This window comes from Notolepis coatsorum (genome assembly GCF_963971535.1).
Source record: "Notolepis coatsorum genome assembly, chromosome: 2".
NCBI classification, from domain to species: domain Eukaryota; kingdom Metazoa; phylum Chordata; class Actinopteri; order Aulopiformes; family Paralepididae; genus Notolepis; species Notolepis coatsorum.
The window spans coordinates 25,716,062-25,735,414 of NC_140166.1; the positions used below are offsets into that span (position 1 = coordinate 25,716,062).

General features: G+C 45.4%; 1 protein-coding gene across 1 annotated transcript in view; it reads right to left on the reverse strand.

Annotated features, from left to right (window-relative positions):
• Nucleotides 1-19,353, reverse strand: part of parp8 (poly (ADP-ribose) polymerase family, member 8) — a gene marked incomplete at its 3' end in the record, with an annotated part of 303,800 nt that overhangs the window by 188,125 nt on the left and 96,322 nt on the right. The window contains exons 4-6 of the mRNA XM_084309021.1: nucleotides 18,404-18,493; nucleotides 16,624-16,691; nucleotides 7,059-7,127 (exon numbers count right to left, since the gene is read on the reverse strand). Coding sequence (XP_084165147.1) covers nucleotides 7,059-7,127; nucleotides 16,624-16,691; nucleotides 18,404-18,493 — 227 coding nt within the window. The remainder of the gene's footprint in view (nucleotides 1-7,058; nucleotides 7,128-16,623; nucleotides 16,692-18,403; nucleotides 18,494-19,353) is intronic.

The window sequence follows — 19,353 nt, forward strand, 5'->3', positions numbered from 1 at the left end:
GCCGACAAGCGGTGTATCCCATGACAATGTACTTTTTCCGCGAGGTACTTTTCGACCTGTTCGTATACTATTTTTTCCATGACTTTCGAGATGGAGGTAAGGATAGAAACAGGGCGGTAGTTGCTTGGGTCTAATTTGCTGCCCTTTTTGTGCAGGGGTGTTACTCTCGCAATTTTGAAGTCCTTGGCGACATGTCCCTGTTTTATGGAGAGGTTTATTATGTGTGTGATGACTGAGGTGATGGCGGCTGCTGAGTCTCTGAGGAATTTGGAGGGGATGTTGTCATAGCCAGTGGCCTTGTTCGGTTGGAGGGCGCTCAGTTTTTTGAGTACCTCATCTGTAGTTAAGCGGATGATACTATGTATATACTATGTATATACCACTATATACAATGTACTATGTCTATACTACTATATACTATGTAGTACATACTATGTTACTGTGTCTATACTACTATCTACTATGCTACTATCTACTAAGCGGATGATACTATGTATATACTATGTATATACCACTATATACAATGTACTATGTCTATACTACTATATACTATGTAGTACATACTATGTTACTGTGTCTATACTACTATCTACTATGCTACTATGCCTATACTACTATCTACTATGTAATATGCTACTACAGTACTATAAGATAAGATAATCCTTTATTGATCCCATTGGGGAAATCCAGGCATCATAGCAGCATGGGGGAGGGGGGAGGGGAGGTGCAGGTACATGGTAATAGTAGAAGACATAATACAGGTAATAAAATTATAGTACAGTAGAAAAGTACAAATAAAAATAGGCAGTGTAAACAATATAACAATATAATTAACTCTGAGTATTATGAGCAAGTAGGCAGTGAAAATCAAGGTGCAGATGAGGGTCTGTATGCCCTATCAGTTATGTTTGCATTACAATAAATATAGTTACAATAGATACTATAATCTAATATACTATATACTATGAGTAAGTAAGTATACAGTATACACAGGTAGAGCTGCCGCGGTATTGATGTTTTCCTTACCGCACAACTTTGCAAAATATTTCCTACCGCCGCGGTTATTACCGCACACACACAAAAAATTTAAAAAAAAAGTTTGAATGCATTTTTTTTTTTAGTAGTAGTCTACTCTTTATAGCATATAGCCTGCCTCTAGTCTAAATGTCTATCTTTAGAGGATGACTTTGCAGCATGAATATTGTTTGGGATTCGGCAAGCACGCATTAGTTATTGAAAGTGAAACACGGATTCGAAGTTTCCCCTCTGGTCGTGCGCCGTTCACTCGGTGTCGCGGGCAGGGGTGGTTACCCCCCCGACCCTTTCTTATTATTATTACTATAAAGTTACTACTTTATAATAAAGGCATTCGTTTTGTGGCATTAACATTATATAGTTATACGTTCAATAACATCAGCGTATTTACCGGACCATAGCAAGCCAAGCAATACTCAATTCATATCTCAGTTCCTTTGCTCAGAGCGTGCTGAGTTGTCCCATTCTGCGGTCTGTTAATAAAGTTTTCAATCAGACAAGTGTATAGAACGAAGGGCTTTTATTATAACATTCGTTGCAGACAGTAAAATCATTATGTCTCGTTTAGTACTCCTGAGGAGCGATGGTAGTCCACTCCGGCGGGGAGCTAAAGCTAACGTTATTAGCCGTATTGTGATGAGCTCTGATCAACGCGTCTCTCTTCTGACCAATCAGTGGTCTGCAATGTTTCACGTGACTTTTCTGGTACCCAATAGGGTCGCTTGGAACCTCGATAGAGGAGTAGGGTATATCTGCAGAGCCGCAAGCCCAACGAGAGGAGGGTACTTTATTATTATTATTATAAAAAACAGCGGTGATGCGGTATTCAGCCTACTCTGCGGTGGCCGTGATGTAACAGCGATACCGCGGTAATGCGGTAATCGCGGCAGCTCTATACACAGGTGCAGTATGCATAAGGTGCGTATGGCGTTATATAAGTCATACGTTATATGTTGTCCGTTTAGGTGGGAGTCAGACACACTCAGCGATTAGGGCTGCACGATTTTGGGAAATAATCTAATTGCGATTTTTCTGACATATATTGCGATTGCGATTACATTTGCGATTATAATTAAAAAAAATTTAACACATTGACCGCCGGGGGTTGTGCCCATCTTATACCACTCTCTGCCACCGTTGAAAGCCTATGGAGATGTTTACCTTCTTTGCAGGGCTATAACTTTTTTAATTGTATTGCTATATTGACATTACTATGGCCCATTCAACATCGATTATCTATCGTTCAGGATGTGGGAACATTATACTTTTTCATTCATACATTGTTGTGTTAATACCTTCGAGAATATAAGTATGTTTTTAATCTTTTCTGCTGTCATTCCAAAAACAGTAGTTATAGGCCCTGACGCATATGATAGATTATCGATTGGCGTTTCTTTCCCATACACGCTATATTAAAAAATTCAAATGTTTATGATCAGCATACATTATGCTTCATCATGCGTGGAGGAAAGGGGGGGGGGGGGTTTATAATTCCTTGATCATCAGTAACGGCTTTATGTAGTATGGGTGGATATATTGATCAGACTGTTTGCAAACAAGGAAATGCACAATCGGGTTGAAAATAACGTTACTGCCCACTTACCGTGCGCCGATGAGACTGATCATAAATCCCATTATTCCAGGCTGAAATCTGTGCTTCAAACCGTGATCAACAGTGGAGGATGTTCGCTTGGGATCCAGGCTCATATGAAACGCCCATAGACAGTAAAATAAAAAAATTTCCCATTCGCCCTCAATGATACTGCAGTGGAGCGATGGCGCCCCTAAGAGGATCTGGCCGGTATTGCATGTTGCGGAAATCACATATGCGGGTAGATCTGCAGAGTCGATCGGGGACGTTGATACGGTGATTAATATGGAATAAAACAATAACAACTTGCCACGAGTTAACTCGTGGCTCTGGTCCACAACGCATGGCACCGAAACCCCGAGTTAACTCGTGGCTGGTCCCCATTGTGTTAATGACTACAGACCTATGTAGAACTATGTGAGAATGCTATTCATCGACTACAGCTCGGCATTCAATACCATAGTCCCCTCCAAACTCATAGCCAAGCTCAGGGACCTGGGCTTGAACTATGACCTCTGCCAGTGGGTCTTGGACTTCCTGACGGGCAGACCCCAGGTGGTGAGAGCAGGCAACTGCACCTCCTCATCCATCACCCTCAACATAGGGGCCCCCCAGGGCTGTGTTCTGAGTCCCCTCCTCTACTCCCTGTACACACACGACTGTGTGGCTCAGCGGAGTAGCAACACAATCATCAAATTTGCTGACGACACAGTGGTGGTGGGCCTGATCTCTGCAAACGACGAGAGGGCCTACCTGGATGAGGTCAAGGTCCTGGCGGGATGGTGCCAGGAAAACAGCCTCTCCCTGAACGTCAGCAAAACAAAGGAGATGATTGTGGACTTCAGAAGGTCGGGGGTCAAGGACTACAGCCCCCTCAGCATCGACGGGGCACCGGTTGAGAGAGTGAACAGCTTTAAGTACCTCAGAGCCTATATATCCGAGGACTTGACATGGACCACACACATTGACAGTGTTGTGAAGAAGGCACGACAACGCCTCTACTTCCTCAGGCGCCTAAGGAAGTTCCAAGTCAGTCAGAAGATCCTTAAGAACTTCTACTCATGTACAATAGAGAGCATCCTGACTGGCAACATCACCTCCTGGTTTGGGAATAGCACTGCACAAGACCGAAGCAGACTACAAAGAGTGACGCGTTCAGCCGAACGCACAATTGGAGGGGGGCTCCCCACCCTCCAGAACATTTACAACAAGCGGTGCAGGGGCAAGGCTAAGAGAATCATTAAGGACTCCAGTCACCCGAACAACTGCCTCTTTGAACTGCTGCGGTCAGGCAAGCGATACCGGAGTCTCAAGGCGAGCACAGAAAGACTCAGAAGAAGCTTCTATCCCCAGGCCATCAGGCTGCTCAACGAACAATGAACACTACACAACAACCATCAAACGCACATAGCACACACATCCACACGCACACACTCACTTTAAACAAACACACTGTAGCACCCACTCCCCACACTTTATAGCACACACTCACTTTAAACAAACACACTGTAGCACCCACTCCCCACACTTTATATTTATTGATAAAGGATTGCACTACAACTCGTACACCTTACTGTAAATTGTACCTAAATTGTACCTCATCCCATTTCTGCTTTGCACTATATAGTATTGTATATTAGTACACTGCATAGTATTGTATATTATATGGTAACTCAGTTACGTCTATTCTGCATTGAACATTGTACATATGTCTATACTGAACACTGTGACCTCATTTTCTACTTCTAATTTACATGCTATACTATGTTATTGATACTTATCTTGTCTAGCACAGTCTCTGGAGCGTAACAGTAAGAAGCATTTTGTATAAAAGTATTCTGTACTTCTGTATGACAACTATTAAAGAAACTTGAACTTGAAACTTGACCCGTGGCCTTGACGGCAGTAGCCATGAAGGTGCTGGAACGCATAGTCCTGTCATTTCTAAAAATACTCACATCCCCCCTGATGGACCCCCTACAATTTGCTTATCGCTCAAACCGGTCTACTGACGATGCAGTCAACCTGGCACTGCACTACACCCTCTAGCATCTGGAGACCAAAAACAGCTATGCATGGATACTTTTCATTGACTTCAGCAGTGCCTTCAACACCATCGACCCCCTCATACTGTTTCAAACCATGGCCAACATGAACATTGCCCCCTCCCTCTGTTTCTGGCTGCTGGACACACTGAAGGGCCGCAAACAAGTAGTCCTCTACAATAACCACACCTCTCTCCCTCTGACCACCAACATCGGAGTACCACAGGGGTGTGTTCTTTCCCTGTGGCTTTTTTCCCTCTATACCAACAACCTCCGATCAGCATCCCCCTCAGTCAAGACGCTGAAATACGCGGACGACACTATCATCTTAGGGCTGATCTCCAACAACAAGGAGGATGACTACCGGTTGGAGGTGGAGCGGACACTAACGTGGTGTAGAGAACACAACCTCATATTAAATGAAAGCAAGACTGTTGAACTTATCATTGACTTTAGGAAAACCACACCCACTAAAACACCCATGCTCATCAACAATCAACCCATTTCAGCCACAGACACATTCAAATACCTAGGAACATACATCAGCAATAAACTAAACTGGGACCATCACACCACTCATCTACTCAAAACAGCCTTATCTCAGACAACTCAAGAAATACAAGGTCAGGAAGAACTTAATGGTACAATTCTACACAGCCATAATACAAAACATTATATCATTATCCATCACTGTATGGTACGGCAACACACCCAAACACACTACACAGACTAGATAGGATCATAAAAAGGGCATCCAAAATCATCAACTGCAAACTCCCCACCCTGGACTCCATCACAAACATCACACCATCACACGCGCAAACAAAATCATTAGTGACCCCCTGCACCCAGCTCATCACCTCTTCCAACACCTCCCCTCTGGTAGGAGGTTTAGGTCACTAGGTAGTCGTACTGTAAGGTTCAATAATAGTTTCTTCCCCAAGGCCATACAACTGTTCAACTCCAACTCCTCCTAAATTTACCCCCTGCTGTTATGTTTCTCTGGTTTATGTTACATTGAACTGACATCTATAGTTTTTCGTACTGTACTGTTTCCGTCATGTATATGTTCTAGGTGGTGTTTTCTGTACTGTACTGTTCCATGTGTCTTTTATGTTTTATGTGGTGTATTGTCGCAGCTACCACCTGCACCGTGCTTGAATTCCACCGGCCTGGCCGTGTGGCAATAAAAGGAACTTGAACTATAGTGTCTGTCAGGAGTCCCGTAGCGAGATGTGACTGCCGGAGGAATTTCCTTGACGCACCGATGACACTTCCGGTTTTTGAGTGTTTAACTCGCCCGACCATCCACCAGAAGGCGGTATTGAGCCGTTGCAGTCCCATCTAGAGTCCCGCTAGGGCACCGGGGGTTGGGTGGATGAATTATGAATGCCATGGCGAAAAAATGAAATATTGATCTCAAAAACGCTGTACAGCAATGTTGGCGGTCAACGCATGGCGGGCAATAACGCTGGAAAGCGATTTTGGCGACCAATGTGTTAAGCAGCCCCACAGAGGTTTATTGTAAAATGCGGCTTGCATCTGACCTACATCTGACCTGGGCACCGAGCCTGAAAATGTTTCTTTTTACCTGGTAATCGATACCGGTACCCAACGGTACCTTTTTTTCTGTACTTTACCCTCCCTCTCTGAAGTCTAAACTTCACAACACACAATCTAAAACCCCATACCTCCCTCTCCCAAACCGATCTTGTATCTCAATGGGACTTCCTGGTTAAAAAAAAAAAAAAAAAAAAAAATGTTTTTTTTTTTTTTTTTTTGACAATTGCATCATTCCAAATCGCGATTTCGATTTAAAATCGATTAATCGTGCAGCCCTCTCAAGTTCTGCTGCCGCTAGTTCGCCGGCTGCTTCGCACTGTTACGAAGGACTGGCCGAGGATTCTCCAGGATAGCGGCCAGCTTCCTTCTCATCCTCCTCTCTGCCACCACCTCTAGACTGACCAGCTTGACTCCCACCACAGAGCTAGCCTTCCTCACCAGCTTGTTCAGTTTGTTGGTGTCCCTTGAGTTGATGTAGCACCCCCAGCACTAAGTACTATGCTACTATGCCGCCTATACTACTATCTACTATGTACTATGCCTATATTACTATCTATGATGTACTCTGCTATTATGTATATACTACTATCTACTATGTACTATGCCTGTACGTCTTCTACCTACTATGCTATTATGTCTATACTATATGCACTCAAAATGAAGCACTCAAGCTCGGCACTGCTAGATGAACAACACCACTTACCCTTAGCCACCAGAGGTGAACCCCTCCTGCTGACTTGTTATACACAATTTGTAAGTGGCTTTAGATAAAAGCGTCAGCTACGTGACTAAATGACTAAATGTAAAGAGGTGCTGTTTCTTACCTGACTTCCATAGTAGAACTCCTCCGAGTCATTGTCCCCCTCCGAGTCTTCCTCTAGGGTGTAATGGCACTGAGGGACACAGTAGAGTTGGTGACACGGTACACATCCAGCTAGTTAAGAGTTAGTACAGATCCAGCTAGTGAAGAGTTAGTACACATCCAGCTAGTTGAGAGTTAGTACAGATCCAGCTAGTGAAGAGTTAGTACACATCCAGCTAGTTAAGAGTTAGTACACATCCAGCTAGTGAAGAGTTAGTACACATCCAGCTAGTTAAGAGTTAGTACACATCCAGCTAGTGAAGAGTTAGTACAGATCCAGCTAGTGAAGAGTTAGTACAGATCCAGCTAGTGAAGAGTTAGTACAGATCCAGCTAGTGAAGAGTTAGTACAGATCCAGCTAGTGAAGAGTTAGTACAGATCCAGCTAGTGAAGAGTTAGTACAGATCCAGCTAGTGAAGAGTTAGTACAGATCCAGCTAGTGAAGAGTTAGTACAGATCCAGCTAGTGAAGAGTTAGTACAGATCCAGCTAGTGAAGAGTTAGTACAGATCCAGCTAGTGAAGAGTTAGTACAGATCCAGCTAGTGAAGAGTTAGTACAGATCCAGCTAGTGAAGAGTTAGTACAGATCCAGCTAGTGAACAGTTAGTACAGATCCAGCTAGTGAAGAGTTAGTACAGATCCAGCTAGTGAACAGTTAGTACAGATCCAGCTAGTGAAGAGTTAGTGCAGATTCAGCTAGTTATAAATCGTATAGCTTTACGCTCTGCTCTTAGTGGAACTATCCCTTTAATCCATTATAATAATGAAAAAACGTTCTCCACATGTACACCCCTATTCACCTCCGCCTGGCCACACCCACATCCGCTCCTTCCCTCCTTTCACCACAGAGAAGTTTGTGTATACACCACTTTAGTTTAGTGCTAAAAGTAGTTTGTTGGAAAGGAGCTACGTTGACGTTGTATCTTTGTTTTTTCTCTCTCGCTAATTTTCGGGAAAACAAAGAGATAATATCTTCACCGTTGGAGGGTCTAGACGACTACAACTCTACCCTCCACCAGCGCTTCACTGTCGCGGCGTCCTCCGTGCGTCGTGGGGCGTTCCTGGCTCCACGGTTGTGGCAGGCAGGTGCGCCTGAGCGGCGCCCGGAGGGGAGTGTGCTTCGACGAGGGGCCGTTCAGCTCTCATCTCCTGTGAGGAATTCCGGCCCTGGTTCCCCCCGCCAGAAGGCAGTTGGCCGATAGGCAGACAGTTCCTCTGGTGGCCGAGGATTTGCATCACAGAAATCTTCGCCTCGGCTCGTTCTCGTCGTAGGACGGCGAACAGCGGGGGTGAACGGCCTAGTGGCAGTGTTGTGCTGGGTCCGAGCAAGAGTTCCCTCGCCTCTTCTCCATATCCGATGGAGACTGAGGATGTCTCCATATCCGATGGAGGGGGCGGGGGCTCTCTTGTTCGAAGGCCCGGCGGAGACGAGACACTCTCCCCTTCAGGGAGTGGCAGAGAGTGCTACGTCTCCCTGGGGACCCTCGTACTCTGGGACTGGGTTAAAATCTCCACCCCGGAGACGAGATGCCCAGCTATCTGCCGCGTCGGACGATGGCTCCCGGTGCAGCCTCCCGTACGTGAGGGACGCGAGTGACGTGGAAGAAGGTATGCAAGGGGAGTTGCTTGCCTTGTTCCCCGAGCTCATGGCGGCCACCGCAGCCGCCAATGGTGTGGCGTTGCCGCAGCCACTGCCGGCACCTGTTCCCGAGGACATGATAGGTCATCTCTGGCAACGCCGTCCTGTGAGGGAGACGGGCGTTGTCTGCCCATTCTTCCCAGCAATGGAGGCTTACTTGGCGCGGGACAGGTAATATCCCGCATCGTCGGCCTTACCCCCTCCTACGTACCAGTCACGCGGGTGGTGGGTTTGGTCCAGACGCTAAAGGACAGGGTGCCTCGACTTGATAGCCCGATGGCATCCATCCTTTGCCCCGAGATGGTGTGGGAGCCATTACGAAAGCCAGTTCCCCAGGGGAAATCGGCTAGGCAGTTGGCTATGTGGAGTGACACATTGAGTGTACATCGCCTCGACACAGCCTGGCTGCAACCTCCAACATTGCGCAGCTAGTGCACTACATGTCGGGGCTGATGGCGGGCGGGGCGGTACTGGACGACCGTCAACGGTACCTCCACGCCCAGGCGGCTGGAGCCATCCTGCATCTGACTCAGCTGCAGGCGATAGCCACCGGGAAGGAGCGCGCCCTGGCCACTCTCATCCAGCGCCACCTTTGGCTGGAGCAGGCAGAGGTGCCGGACCAGAGGAGGATTCCACTGCTCACGGCCCCCCTCTCCGATGCTGGACTTTTCGGGTTGGCTATGCAGCAGATGACAGCAGTCTGCAGAGAGATGGAGGAGGAGCGCTCCGTGCTCCAACCCCACTTTCCCCGACCCGATGCCACCGGTGACGTGAGGAGGAGGCAACGCCGGCAGAGGTCTGCGGCCATCGCCACCGTCACCACCGCCGCTGCTGGGCCTTCTAGGAAGAAGGCCAGGAGTGGAGGAAGTGCCGCTACCTCTGCAGCCAGTCGTCCTGCGGCCGGGGGGCACGGTAGGGATCGACGTGACCAGGAGGCTCCTCAGCACCGTCCCTCCAGGCCGGCTTCCCGTGGGGGCAAACGGTGTTCTGCACGCGGCAGGCGACGCTAGTGACTTCCCCTGTTTGCCTCCCCCATCAAATATGATTTTTGTTATTAAATAAAGGGTCCCTCCTGGTGAGGGACTGTTTTTTGTTACAAAACGTGTGTTGATTCACTATATATTTGGGGATACGGTGTAAACCCTCAGCTACTGCTGGGGTTGTGCTCTTGCTTAGGGAGTGGTGCAGTTTTCTCTGAAAATTGTTTTGGTCGCTATTATGTATGACTTAGCAAGGCCTGTAGCTAGCACTTGGTCGAGGACTTATGTCTTCTCTCGTCATAAAAGACGGCGTTCTTCTTGCAGTAGTAAGAGTGAACTTTTGCCTTTTTTATTGTGTAAAGAGGGTTGTGTGTGTTCGTGTTTTACGTTTAAGTAAATGTGGCATTGAGTCCACAACTGGGTTGGGTGTTAGCCTACAGAAGTTGTACATATATAGCTCTTGTACCAAGGTCCTTTGGCCCCTCTCTTTGGTCTGTTGTTTTTTCTTTACTTTAGGGTAAAGGTATAAATTTCAGGTGGCAAGTTTCGCACATAAGCCTGAGCCGTGTATAAAGCCCGTTTTTTGCACAAACGAGATTATCGTCTGTGGCTGGCGTGCAGAATGTGAAGCTATTACCCTAACAGTAGGGATGCACCGAAATTTCGGCCACCGAAAGTTTTCGGCCGAAAATGACCAAAAATGGCCTTTCGGCTTTCGGCCGAAAGAGTATTTTCACCGAAACAGAAACAACCTGTAACCTAACGTGTGTTGTTGTGATGATGTCATCAAAACGTGGCTTCAGTCATTACATGCGCGCTGTTTCTATGTGTCGCGCTGTTTCTATGTAAACTCAGCGCGCAACATGTCCAATAAATGCGTCTTTAACATGCTTTATATCCTTATTTACTATATGCCCGTCGCGGTTAACTTAAGAGGGGGGGGATTGTGTTTCTCACATTGACGCTCTGTCGTTGATAATATAATCTGAAGAGCATTATTATTATCATTCTCGAGAATACACGTCGCGCGTCTACTGTGCCAAAGTCAAGAGAGCACATTCATCTGCGGACTAGAAAGGTGCGCTCAGTAGAGCACAGATGTCCGCCACTTGACTTGGAATTAATGTACTGTATGCATTCAGAAGTGCTGAATAAATGTTTTATGGACCCATAATAGTGATTATTTATTATTTAAGTTAAGTTTTGCCATAATCATATATTTTTCCATAATCATGTAGCTGAACAACATTGGTAAAAAAAAATCTATTCTATGAATCATTTTCGGCCTTTCGGCATTCGGTTTTCGGCCAACTGTTTCCTATTTTCGGTATTGGTTTCGGCCAAGAATTTCCCATTCGGTGCATCCCTACCTAACAGGTATATGCGCTTTCATGTAGCGCGCTACAACTGGTATCATGGCTCTGCTTTGTTGTTGCATTGTATCAGGGGTGAGGGGTCATAAGGGATGGACTAATAAACCCCTCCCCCCTTTCGGATATTGTTGTATCCTTTGCGACACTGGGCCTCCTGCCTGTCAGTCTCCCTATCGGGCTGAGGGGTCAGCGCGTCACAGGAGGAAGGGGGAAGGGGTTCCCTGGTTCCACGCCATATTAGGATGGGTGGGTCACGGGATTTCCCCGGCCATGGAATACGTCACTAGGCGCGTTTTTCCTATTGGTCATGAGACATATCCGTGAGTTTTCAGGGTCTGTGCTGCAGACCGCTGTCATTGTCAAAGTTAGATGATGCAATGCATTTTCTGCTCTGCTCTCTATTAAAGTGTGTGTTGGGCCGTTGGTCACTTGGCCCAATTATTACTAGGGATGCACGATAATTATTATAGCAATTATGACGTCATCCCGATAAACCCGATAACGTTATTGATAGCTCCGATAATATAATTTTTTTTTTTGGTAAAAAAAAATGCGGTGTGGGTGAATTGGGATGAAGGGCGTTTGTTTTTACTGTAGGCTCCTCCCGTTTTGCCAGTACAGTGGTACGACTGATAGCGTGTGGTTTAGGAAGAGGGCGTTTTACACAAATCCAGCGCTCCCTTTCTTGGCTGTGACGTAGCCACGTAAGTTTCAGAAGCAGCGCGGATGTAAACAAAGATGGCGTCAGTAGTGTGGGAATAGTTTCAGAGGAAAAAAGTTCGCTTGCTATTTGTAACAAATGCAATGCAGAAGTTCTACGAGGAGGGAAAAGGGCAACAACTTATAATACATCCAACCTAACAAGTCACCGGCAACATCACCACCGCTACGATGGTGTGTTAAAAGCCTACAACGACGCGCAAGCAGCTAAAGCTTATTGCTCCGTAGTAGCCAGGTTAATTTGCACCACCAAGCACTGCTTAAAAGCTAGCGGCTTGAGCCCTTGGGTCATTTCTGTCAAACTTCTTTAATTTAGCAAACGCCTCGTCAATAGGTACAAGCGCCGCGGGTTCCTTTGTAGCTGGCTTTGGATTCACAGCAGCTTTAGCTGCGCGTCGTCGTAGGCTTTTAACACACCATCGTAGCGGTGGTGATGTTGCCGGTGACTTGTTAGGTTGGATGCAGGGTTCGAAATTAACGGGGGCTTGGGGCATAATGCCCTTGAAAATGGACAAAATGCCCTCGAAAATCAGTTAAGGGGGGCACTTAATGCCCCCGACAGTTTACTAATTATATATATATATTTATCCTGTAATGGAGCGTCTGTGTATCGTACGGTTCAGATGACGCGCAAATAAAAAAAATCATTTGGCGGAGCCGGTGTTCTGCACTGGCTGCAGGCAGCAGCAGCAGCACTGCAGCCAGGTGCTAGTCAGTTTGTGTAAAAATGGCACGCACAATATAAATCAATCTTCATTACGACTTTAAAAACATAGCCATTAACATTACATAGGCCTACACACATCTTGCCATAGCGTTAGCAGTTTGTAAACACAACGCACGTTTTAACTATGGTAGCCCGACGCAGCCCGCAAGCTAATACTGTACAGTCAATGAAATGTCACCGTAGCTACTAGCTACTGTAGCAGAGGAGGAAATGGGAGTCTGAGAGGCGGGGTGTTTAAAGACAATGATAGGCGTTTATTCAACATCCAATGTGTTTTACTAACTCCAACTGGGACTATTGCCGCTTTCGCGCTGCTTGTTGATGTTATGAACTCCTCCTAACGTGACCGGAGCTGAAGGTGCCACACGCTAAAATGTCCGTGGGGACCCGGCGCCAACCCATAGATAGTTCCAACTCACCGAATTACGTAATCCACCACAGTTGCACTCAATATTTAAATAATGTTAGTCTAAATAAATGTAGACAGAAACATAATAATTTCAAGCAGAAAACAAATCTTTCCATTAAGAACTGACAATCAGGGAATTTAAACATGGTTGACATTGTTTTTGTGTGTTTATATTAATTAAAGAAAGGAAAGTCTAGTGCTGGCTGAGCATATTGTTTGTTTGCACTAAGTTAATACTTTGACAAATGTAGCCTATATTTTTCAGTCAGTTCGGTCTTTGTGTGCCAAACATTATTTAAGGCTGTAAACACTGTAAACCTTTTATTTTATTTTTAATAAATGAGAAGCATGTTTAGATTTGAGTGTTACATTTTTTTTAATAAAAATTTACGTATATCGAACTGAAAACCGTGACCCCAAAATCGTGATACGAACCAAACCGTCCATTTTGTGAACCGTCCCACCCCTACCGTTTATCATAAAAATTCAGTGCCCCCGAAATACAAAAAAAAGCCCCCGAAAATCAATTAAGGGGGGCAAAAAAAGCCCTTGAAAAAAAATGTTAATTTCTAACCCTGGTTGGATGTATTATAAGTTGTTGACGGATTGTGAATTTTCTGATTCAAATTATATTTATTTGGAAAAATAAATATGGTCACTTTATCAGTCAAAACTGTTGTCTTGGCTTTGTTTTGTTCATAGTAGTAACGCTCATGTCATGATAAATCTGGTTAGGTCAAAACTACAGAAAAAATATGTATAATACAATAAATATCGGTTATCGGTATCTGTATCGGCCTTGAGGAGCAGAAAGTTATAGGTATCGGTATCGGGGTCAAAAAATCAATATTGTGCACCCCTAATTATTACATATATCTTTTTCAATTATTACTTTTTATCTCTACCGAGCGCCAGTGCACTAGGTTAGACTCGACGGCTCACGTACATCTCCGGGGGGAGATGACGGAGTAGATCAAAACATTGGCGGAGGGGTCTCACGCCCATGAGGTGGGCCACCAGGAGCAGTGCGTTCGCATACTGACCTTCTTGGTGGCGCCCTCTGTGATGTTTTGGATCAACACGCGTACCTACCCCCCTCTTAGGACTGGGGATGGCGGCGTGACTAGGACACGGGACTGGTTCTGGTCGCGCCGGACCAGGTCAGTTTAACCCGTTGCCCGCCGGGGCGCAGATCTGCTGTTCTGGTACCCCGAAGGACTTTGTGCTTTTCCGGGGGGAAAATGCCGGGTTGGACCGGGCGTCGCGGGGATTGATGTCGTGGATGTGTGTGTCATATGTATGCCACCACGAGTTGCCCTTAACAGTGACGTGCTTGGTCCATACTGTGTTGTACCTTGCGCTGTGTTAGGGGGCTTGGTCCTTCTCCATTTGTTTCACCCCTCCCTCCCTGCTAGGACGGGGATGGGAGGGGGCTGTCGGGGAGGTTGCTGTCAACTCCTCTAGGCATCCCTGTGTAGGTCCCGGTCCGCCGGGCCCAGGTCCGAACTCGTTCTCATCGACCTGTTGGCCTGGGTTAACCCTTTGAAAGCTGAAACACTTGTACTGCTTGTATAGCCTGTGTATACGCGCAGTTATGTTTGTAAGTTTTCTTTGTGGGTTAAGGGAACAACCGCCTTCTGTTAAACTAAACATAGGGGGGTGGTCGACTCTTGGGTTGAGGCTGGGCCTGACCCCGTCTGCCCGAGAGTATGCCCCCGCATCTTTCATGACGTCTGCCAATTGTGTCAGCCTCTTCTCTGAACCTCGAACCCGCTGGATTGATGAATTGGCGGGGTCGGGTTTGTGGAGATTGTGACATGGTGCACAGCATACCGAACACCCCGTCCGCCGGGATACTGTTCTTGCAGTAGACCCTTTAGGCGCCTGTCTAGTCCGCAGTGCTCCGGGCACAGGTCGAGTTCTGCTCTTGGGGCCTGTTGCCTGGATTGAGGGATCAACCTCCTTGGAGGGTTGTCTCCCCGGCACGCCGACTGGCCCTGCAGTGTTGTGGGGGGTAGCCTCTTGAGAAGAGTGCTTCAGAGCGGCGTGCCAAGGGGGGAAGGGCCTTCACTTGATTTGGGCCCTGTCCGATACACTGGCGATGTGGGGGGTGGTGTCACCAGTGACCGTCTGGTGGGGTCTCGATGCAGCGGCCTCGTTGGCCTCACCAGGCCCCTTTTTCAGGGGGTCCTAGTCCTCGGGTTGTCCTAGGGCTGGGACCTCCTCCGCGCTCCACTGTTACGGCCTTGCCACAGGGTTTGGGTTCTTGACCTCCGACCCCGTGATGTTGGGGGACGTTTTTTTTTTTGCTTCCCGTCCGTTCCCTGGTGGCATGTGGGATGCGCGCTCGAGTGGTCGCGGGCCCTTCTGAACAAAGGTAAGTCCCACGGTCTGCTCACCTTGTGTGTTTGAGGTGCTAAACCCTCTTCGCACAGTCGGGTCCAATCTCCCTCCCGTCCTCCGCTAGGGGGGGCCGGGGCGCTCGGTTCCTCCCCGGTTCTGATGGTTGTAGGGGGCCTCAGCGGGTACATCTGTCGAGCTTTTCGCTCTACTCAGCTCCTGTGTTCCACTAAGAGCGGAGCGTAAAGCTATACGATTTATAACGTAAGGTTATTCTATAACCCTAGTTATATGAGTATAGCGAGCGCTCTGCTCTGACTCACTGAGGACCCCGCGGTCTTCTCCTTTGGTGGTGAAAGACTTGGGAAGGAGCTGATTGTGTGGCCACGACCCCGCTTATATAGGAGCGGATGTGGGTGTGGCCAGGCGGAGGTGAATAGGGGTGTACATGTGGAGAAAGTTTTTTCATTATTAGAATGGATTAAAGGGATAGTTCCACTAAGAGCAGAGCGCTCGCTATACTCATATAACTAGGGTTATAGAATAACCTTATGTTAACAGTTAGTACAGAACTAGCTAGTTAAGAGTTAGTACACAATCATCCAGCTAGTTAACAGTTAGTACAGATTAAGCTAGTTAACAGTTAGTACAGATTCAGCTAGTAGTAGTGAAATTAGTACACATCCAGCTTATTAAGAGTTAGTACACATCCAGCTTGTTAATAGTACAGATTCAGCTAGTTAAGAGTTAGTACAGATAAAATATGCCTTGTTTTATAAATGTGTATTGATAACATAGTGCTGTAATAACATTTTCTAATAAATATGCATGATCATGTGTGCTTTTCAAGTTCAAGTTTCAAGTTTGTTTATTAATTGTCACAATAAAATACACATACTTTACGGTGAAATGCTTGGTTCTGTATGAGCCCCTGAGAGTGTGCTTCATACAGTAAAAAAAAGTAAGTAAAAAAGTAAGTAAACTAAAAAGTAAGTAAAAAGTAAGTAAAGAGGAATATACAATACAATATACAATCTAAAGTACAACCTAGGTACAATCTAAGTACAGTGACTACAGCTTTTATTTTGATATTCCTTAATTCCATGTTGAAATTACACAATACATTAAGTGTGGGGTCGCCAAAAAATATCCGAATTAAAATGGGGTTGTGGTATAAAAAAGTTTGAGAACCCTTGCGTTACAACAAAAGGAGTGGTTCTGTTTTCTGTCCTGGCTCTGTCCCCCAGACATGCCCAGTTGTCTTCAGACCAGCGTCAGATTGAATAATAACAACGATTTGATAATAAGCAGAGGAAAGGATGAGACCTCAAAGTTTTACCTGGTTTTTATTTTGAAGCTTGGACTTGATGGACTGGCAGCTGGCGGCATCGTTATTGATCCTGATCTCTGTTGACCGTAATGAAGAGAGCAAATCAGTCAGCAGGATTCATAACCATAATGAAGAGAGCCAATCAGTCAGCAGGATTCATAACCGATATGGTCACCAATATCGTAAAAATGCCATGTTGTTTGCTTGATATCTCAGGATTGTATTTGATTGAAGATAAGATAGGATAAGATAAGATAAGATATTCCTTTATTAAATGCGGGCGTCATAGCAGCATGTGGGAGGGGGAGGGGAGGTACAGGTATGGGCAGGGTAATAGTACAAAGACATAAATATAGGCAATACAATTTGGTCTGAATATAAAAATATGAGAAAAATTAACAGTGTAAACAATATAATTAACTCACTAAACAAACACAGGTTAAGAAAGGTTCAGATGAGGGTCTGTATGCCCTATCAGTTATATTATATGTTACAATAAATACAGGCAATAAGACATTTTAATCTGAATATATACTATGAGTAAGAGTAAATGTGAGTCACACAGTTGATTAGAGAGAGAAATAGAGAGGAGAGAGAGAGAGAGAGAGAGAGAGAGAGAGAGAGAGAGAGAGAGAGAGAGAGAGAAAAAAGAGAGAGAGAGAGAGAGAGAGAGAGAGAGAGAGAGAGAGAGAGAGAGAGAGAGAGAAAGAAAGAGAGAGAGAGAGAGAGAGAGAGAGAGAGAGAGAGAGAGAGAGAGAGAGAGAGAGAGAGAGAGACTGTTCTGCAACTTTGAACTTGTGTGGGCCCACATACATAATTAAGAAACTCTGTCTTGAAAAGCTGTCAATCATACGCTGTTTTATGAATTGAGACAGCATGCATTGAAAGAAAATCAATGCATGCAAGGTATGGGAGAATCCTTTCAACGAGCACCCTGTCTTGTACTAGAAACTGTATTTTAAAGGGATACTTCACTTTAGTAGAACTTGTCAAGTTACCTCTATCTAAAGTCATCTACTATTAAATAAATACTATTAAACTAGCGTCCACTGTTGTCCTGTCGTCTGTTGTCAACAACACCTCCCAGGTGTTAGGCTCCTAATTCATTTCCATTCATTTTGAGGACTGAAGTATAAACAAACAATACAGCAATATTATTATGTGTAATGTATTTTTCTGAGGCAAAGATACTTGTTTCTTAGAGCTAATTTAGCCCTTTTCAAATGAGTGAAATTAGAGTATAGGAACTATTTTTCACTGTAGGAGCCTGAGACCTGGGAGGAATAGTGGTGTTCACAGCAGACGACAGGGACATCAGTGGTCGCTAGTTTACTTGTAGATTTACTTACATAGAGGTAAGACTGCTGAAACTTGACAAGTGAAATATCCCTTTAAGCCTGGGTTGCGCACATGGCACTAGTCACCCAATCATGTTTCATAATGGTTTAACTGCCCCTGCTCAATATCTAGAAATGTGCAAATAGGCTACTCATCTTAATAAATACCGTCAAGTCCTTTCGGTCGTCTGCCTCAAGTCAAAGTCAAATCTGAAGTCATGAATACCAAGTCAAAGTCAAGTCAAGTCTTTTGTCAAACGCAAGTCGCTAGGTCCGACTCGAGTCAAGTCATGCGACCCGAGTCCCCCACCTCTGTTTTGGGCTTCCAGAAAGTACCGGTAGACTTCCTGTGGGCTGTATCCTTTCTTTTTTCAGTGTAACGACAGAAACAGCCAACCGTTTTCAGCGACCGACATGTAAACCCAGGACTGTAGCAACACGCCCTCACTTACCTGTGGCGATCCGATGAAAGATGAGAGGGATGGGATCCGTTGTGATTAAGACCTCGTCGTCATTTTCAGAGTTCGACACGTACGTGTTGTCTGCAACAAGACAAGGGGGACAGGAGCGGTGACTTGATGTTCACCAGGCAGTTTGGTGGACTTGATGTTCACCAGGCAGTTTGGTGGACTTGATGTTCACCAGGCAGTTTGGTGGACTTGATGTTCACCAGGCAGTTTGGTGGACTTGATGTTCACCAGGCAGTTTGGTGGTAAGGTTGCATGTGTTTGTGTGAATCGGAACATGCAATAATGTCAATGTTACTCACTTGTGCCTTGTATATATCTTGTACCTTTTTATTAAAAAATATGGTGGTTTGTGGTTGGTTTGCCACTTACCTGAAGCCTTAACACACATAGCCACACACACACACTCTCTCTCTCTCTCTCTCTCTCTCTCTCTCTCTCTCTCTCTATCTCTCTCTCTTTATCTCTCTCTCTCACACTAACACACACACTCTCTCTCTCACACACCAAACACACACGTAATAAATATTTTAGTTCATTAGCTATATTAGAAATATTATAAAATCATTAAGTCTGCTATAGGTGTGTTCGCTGTGTAACATGGATTAAGCTAATTATCTTGTTTTATTTACTTTAGTCTAAATGATTAAATTACTATCATCAACATTCGACAATGTTGACTGCAAACAGTTGCAAACAAGTCATTGATAAGCGACACATAGCCATAATTTAAGATATAGTTTATGCGTTCACAAATGAAGTGGGTGGTGGCACGCAACAGGGTAAATAGGACACGGAGGCTGGCACTCAAACTGTTAATATGCAATAACAGCTCAAAGTGCATTAAGATGCAATAACAGCTCATAGTGCATTACGATGCAATAACAGCTCATAGTGCATTCATATGCAATAACAGCTCATAGTGCATTAAGATG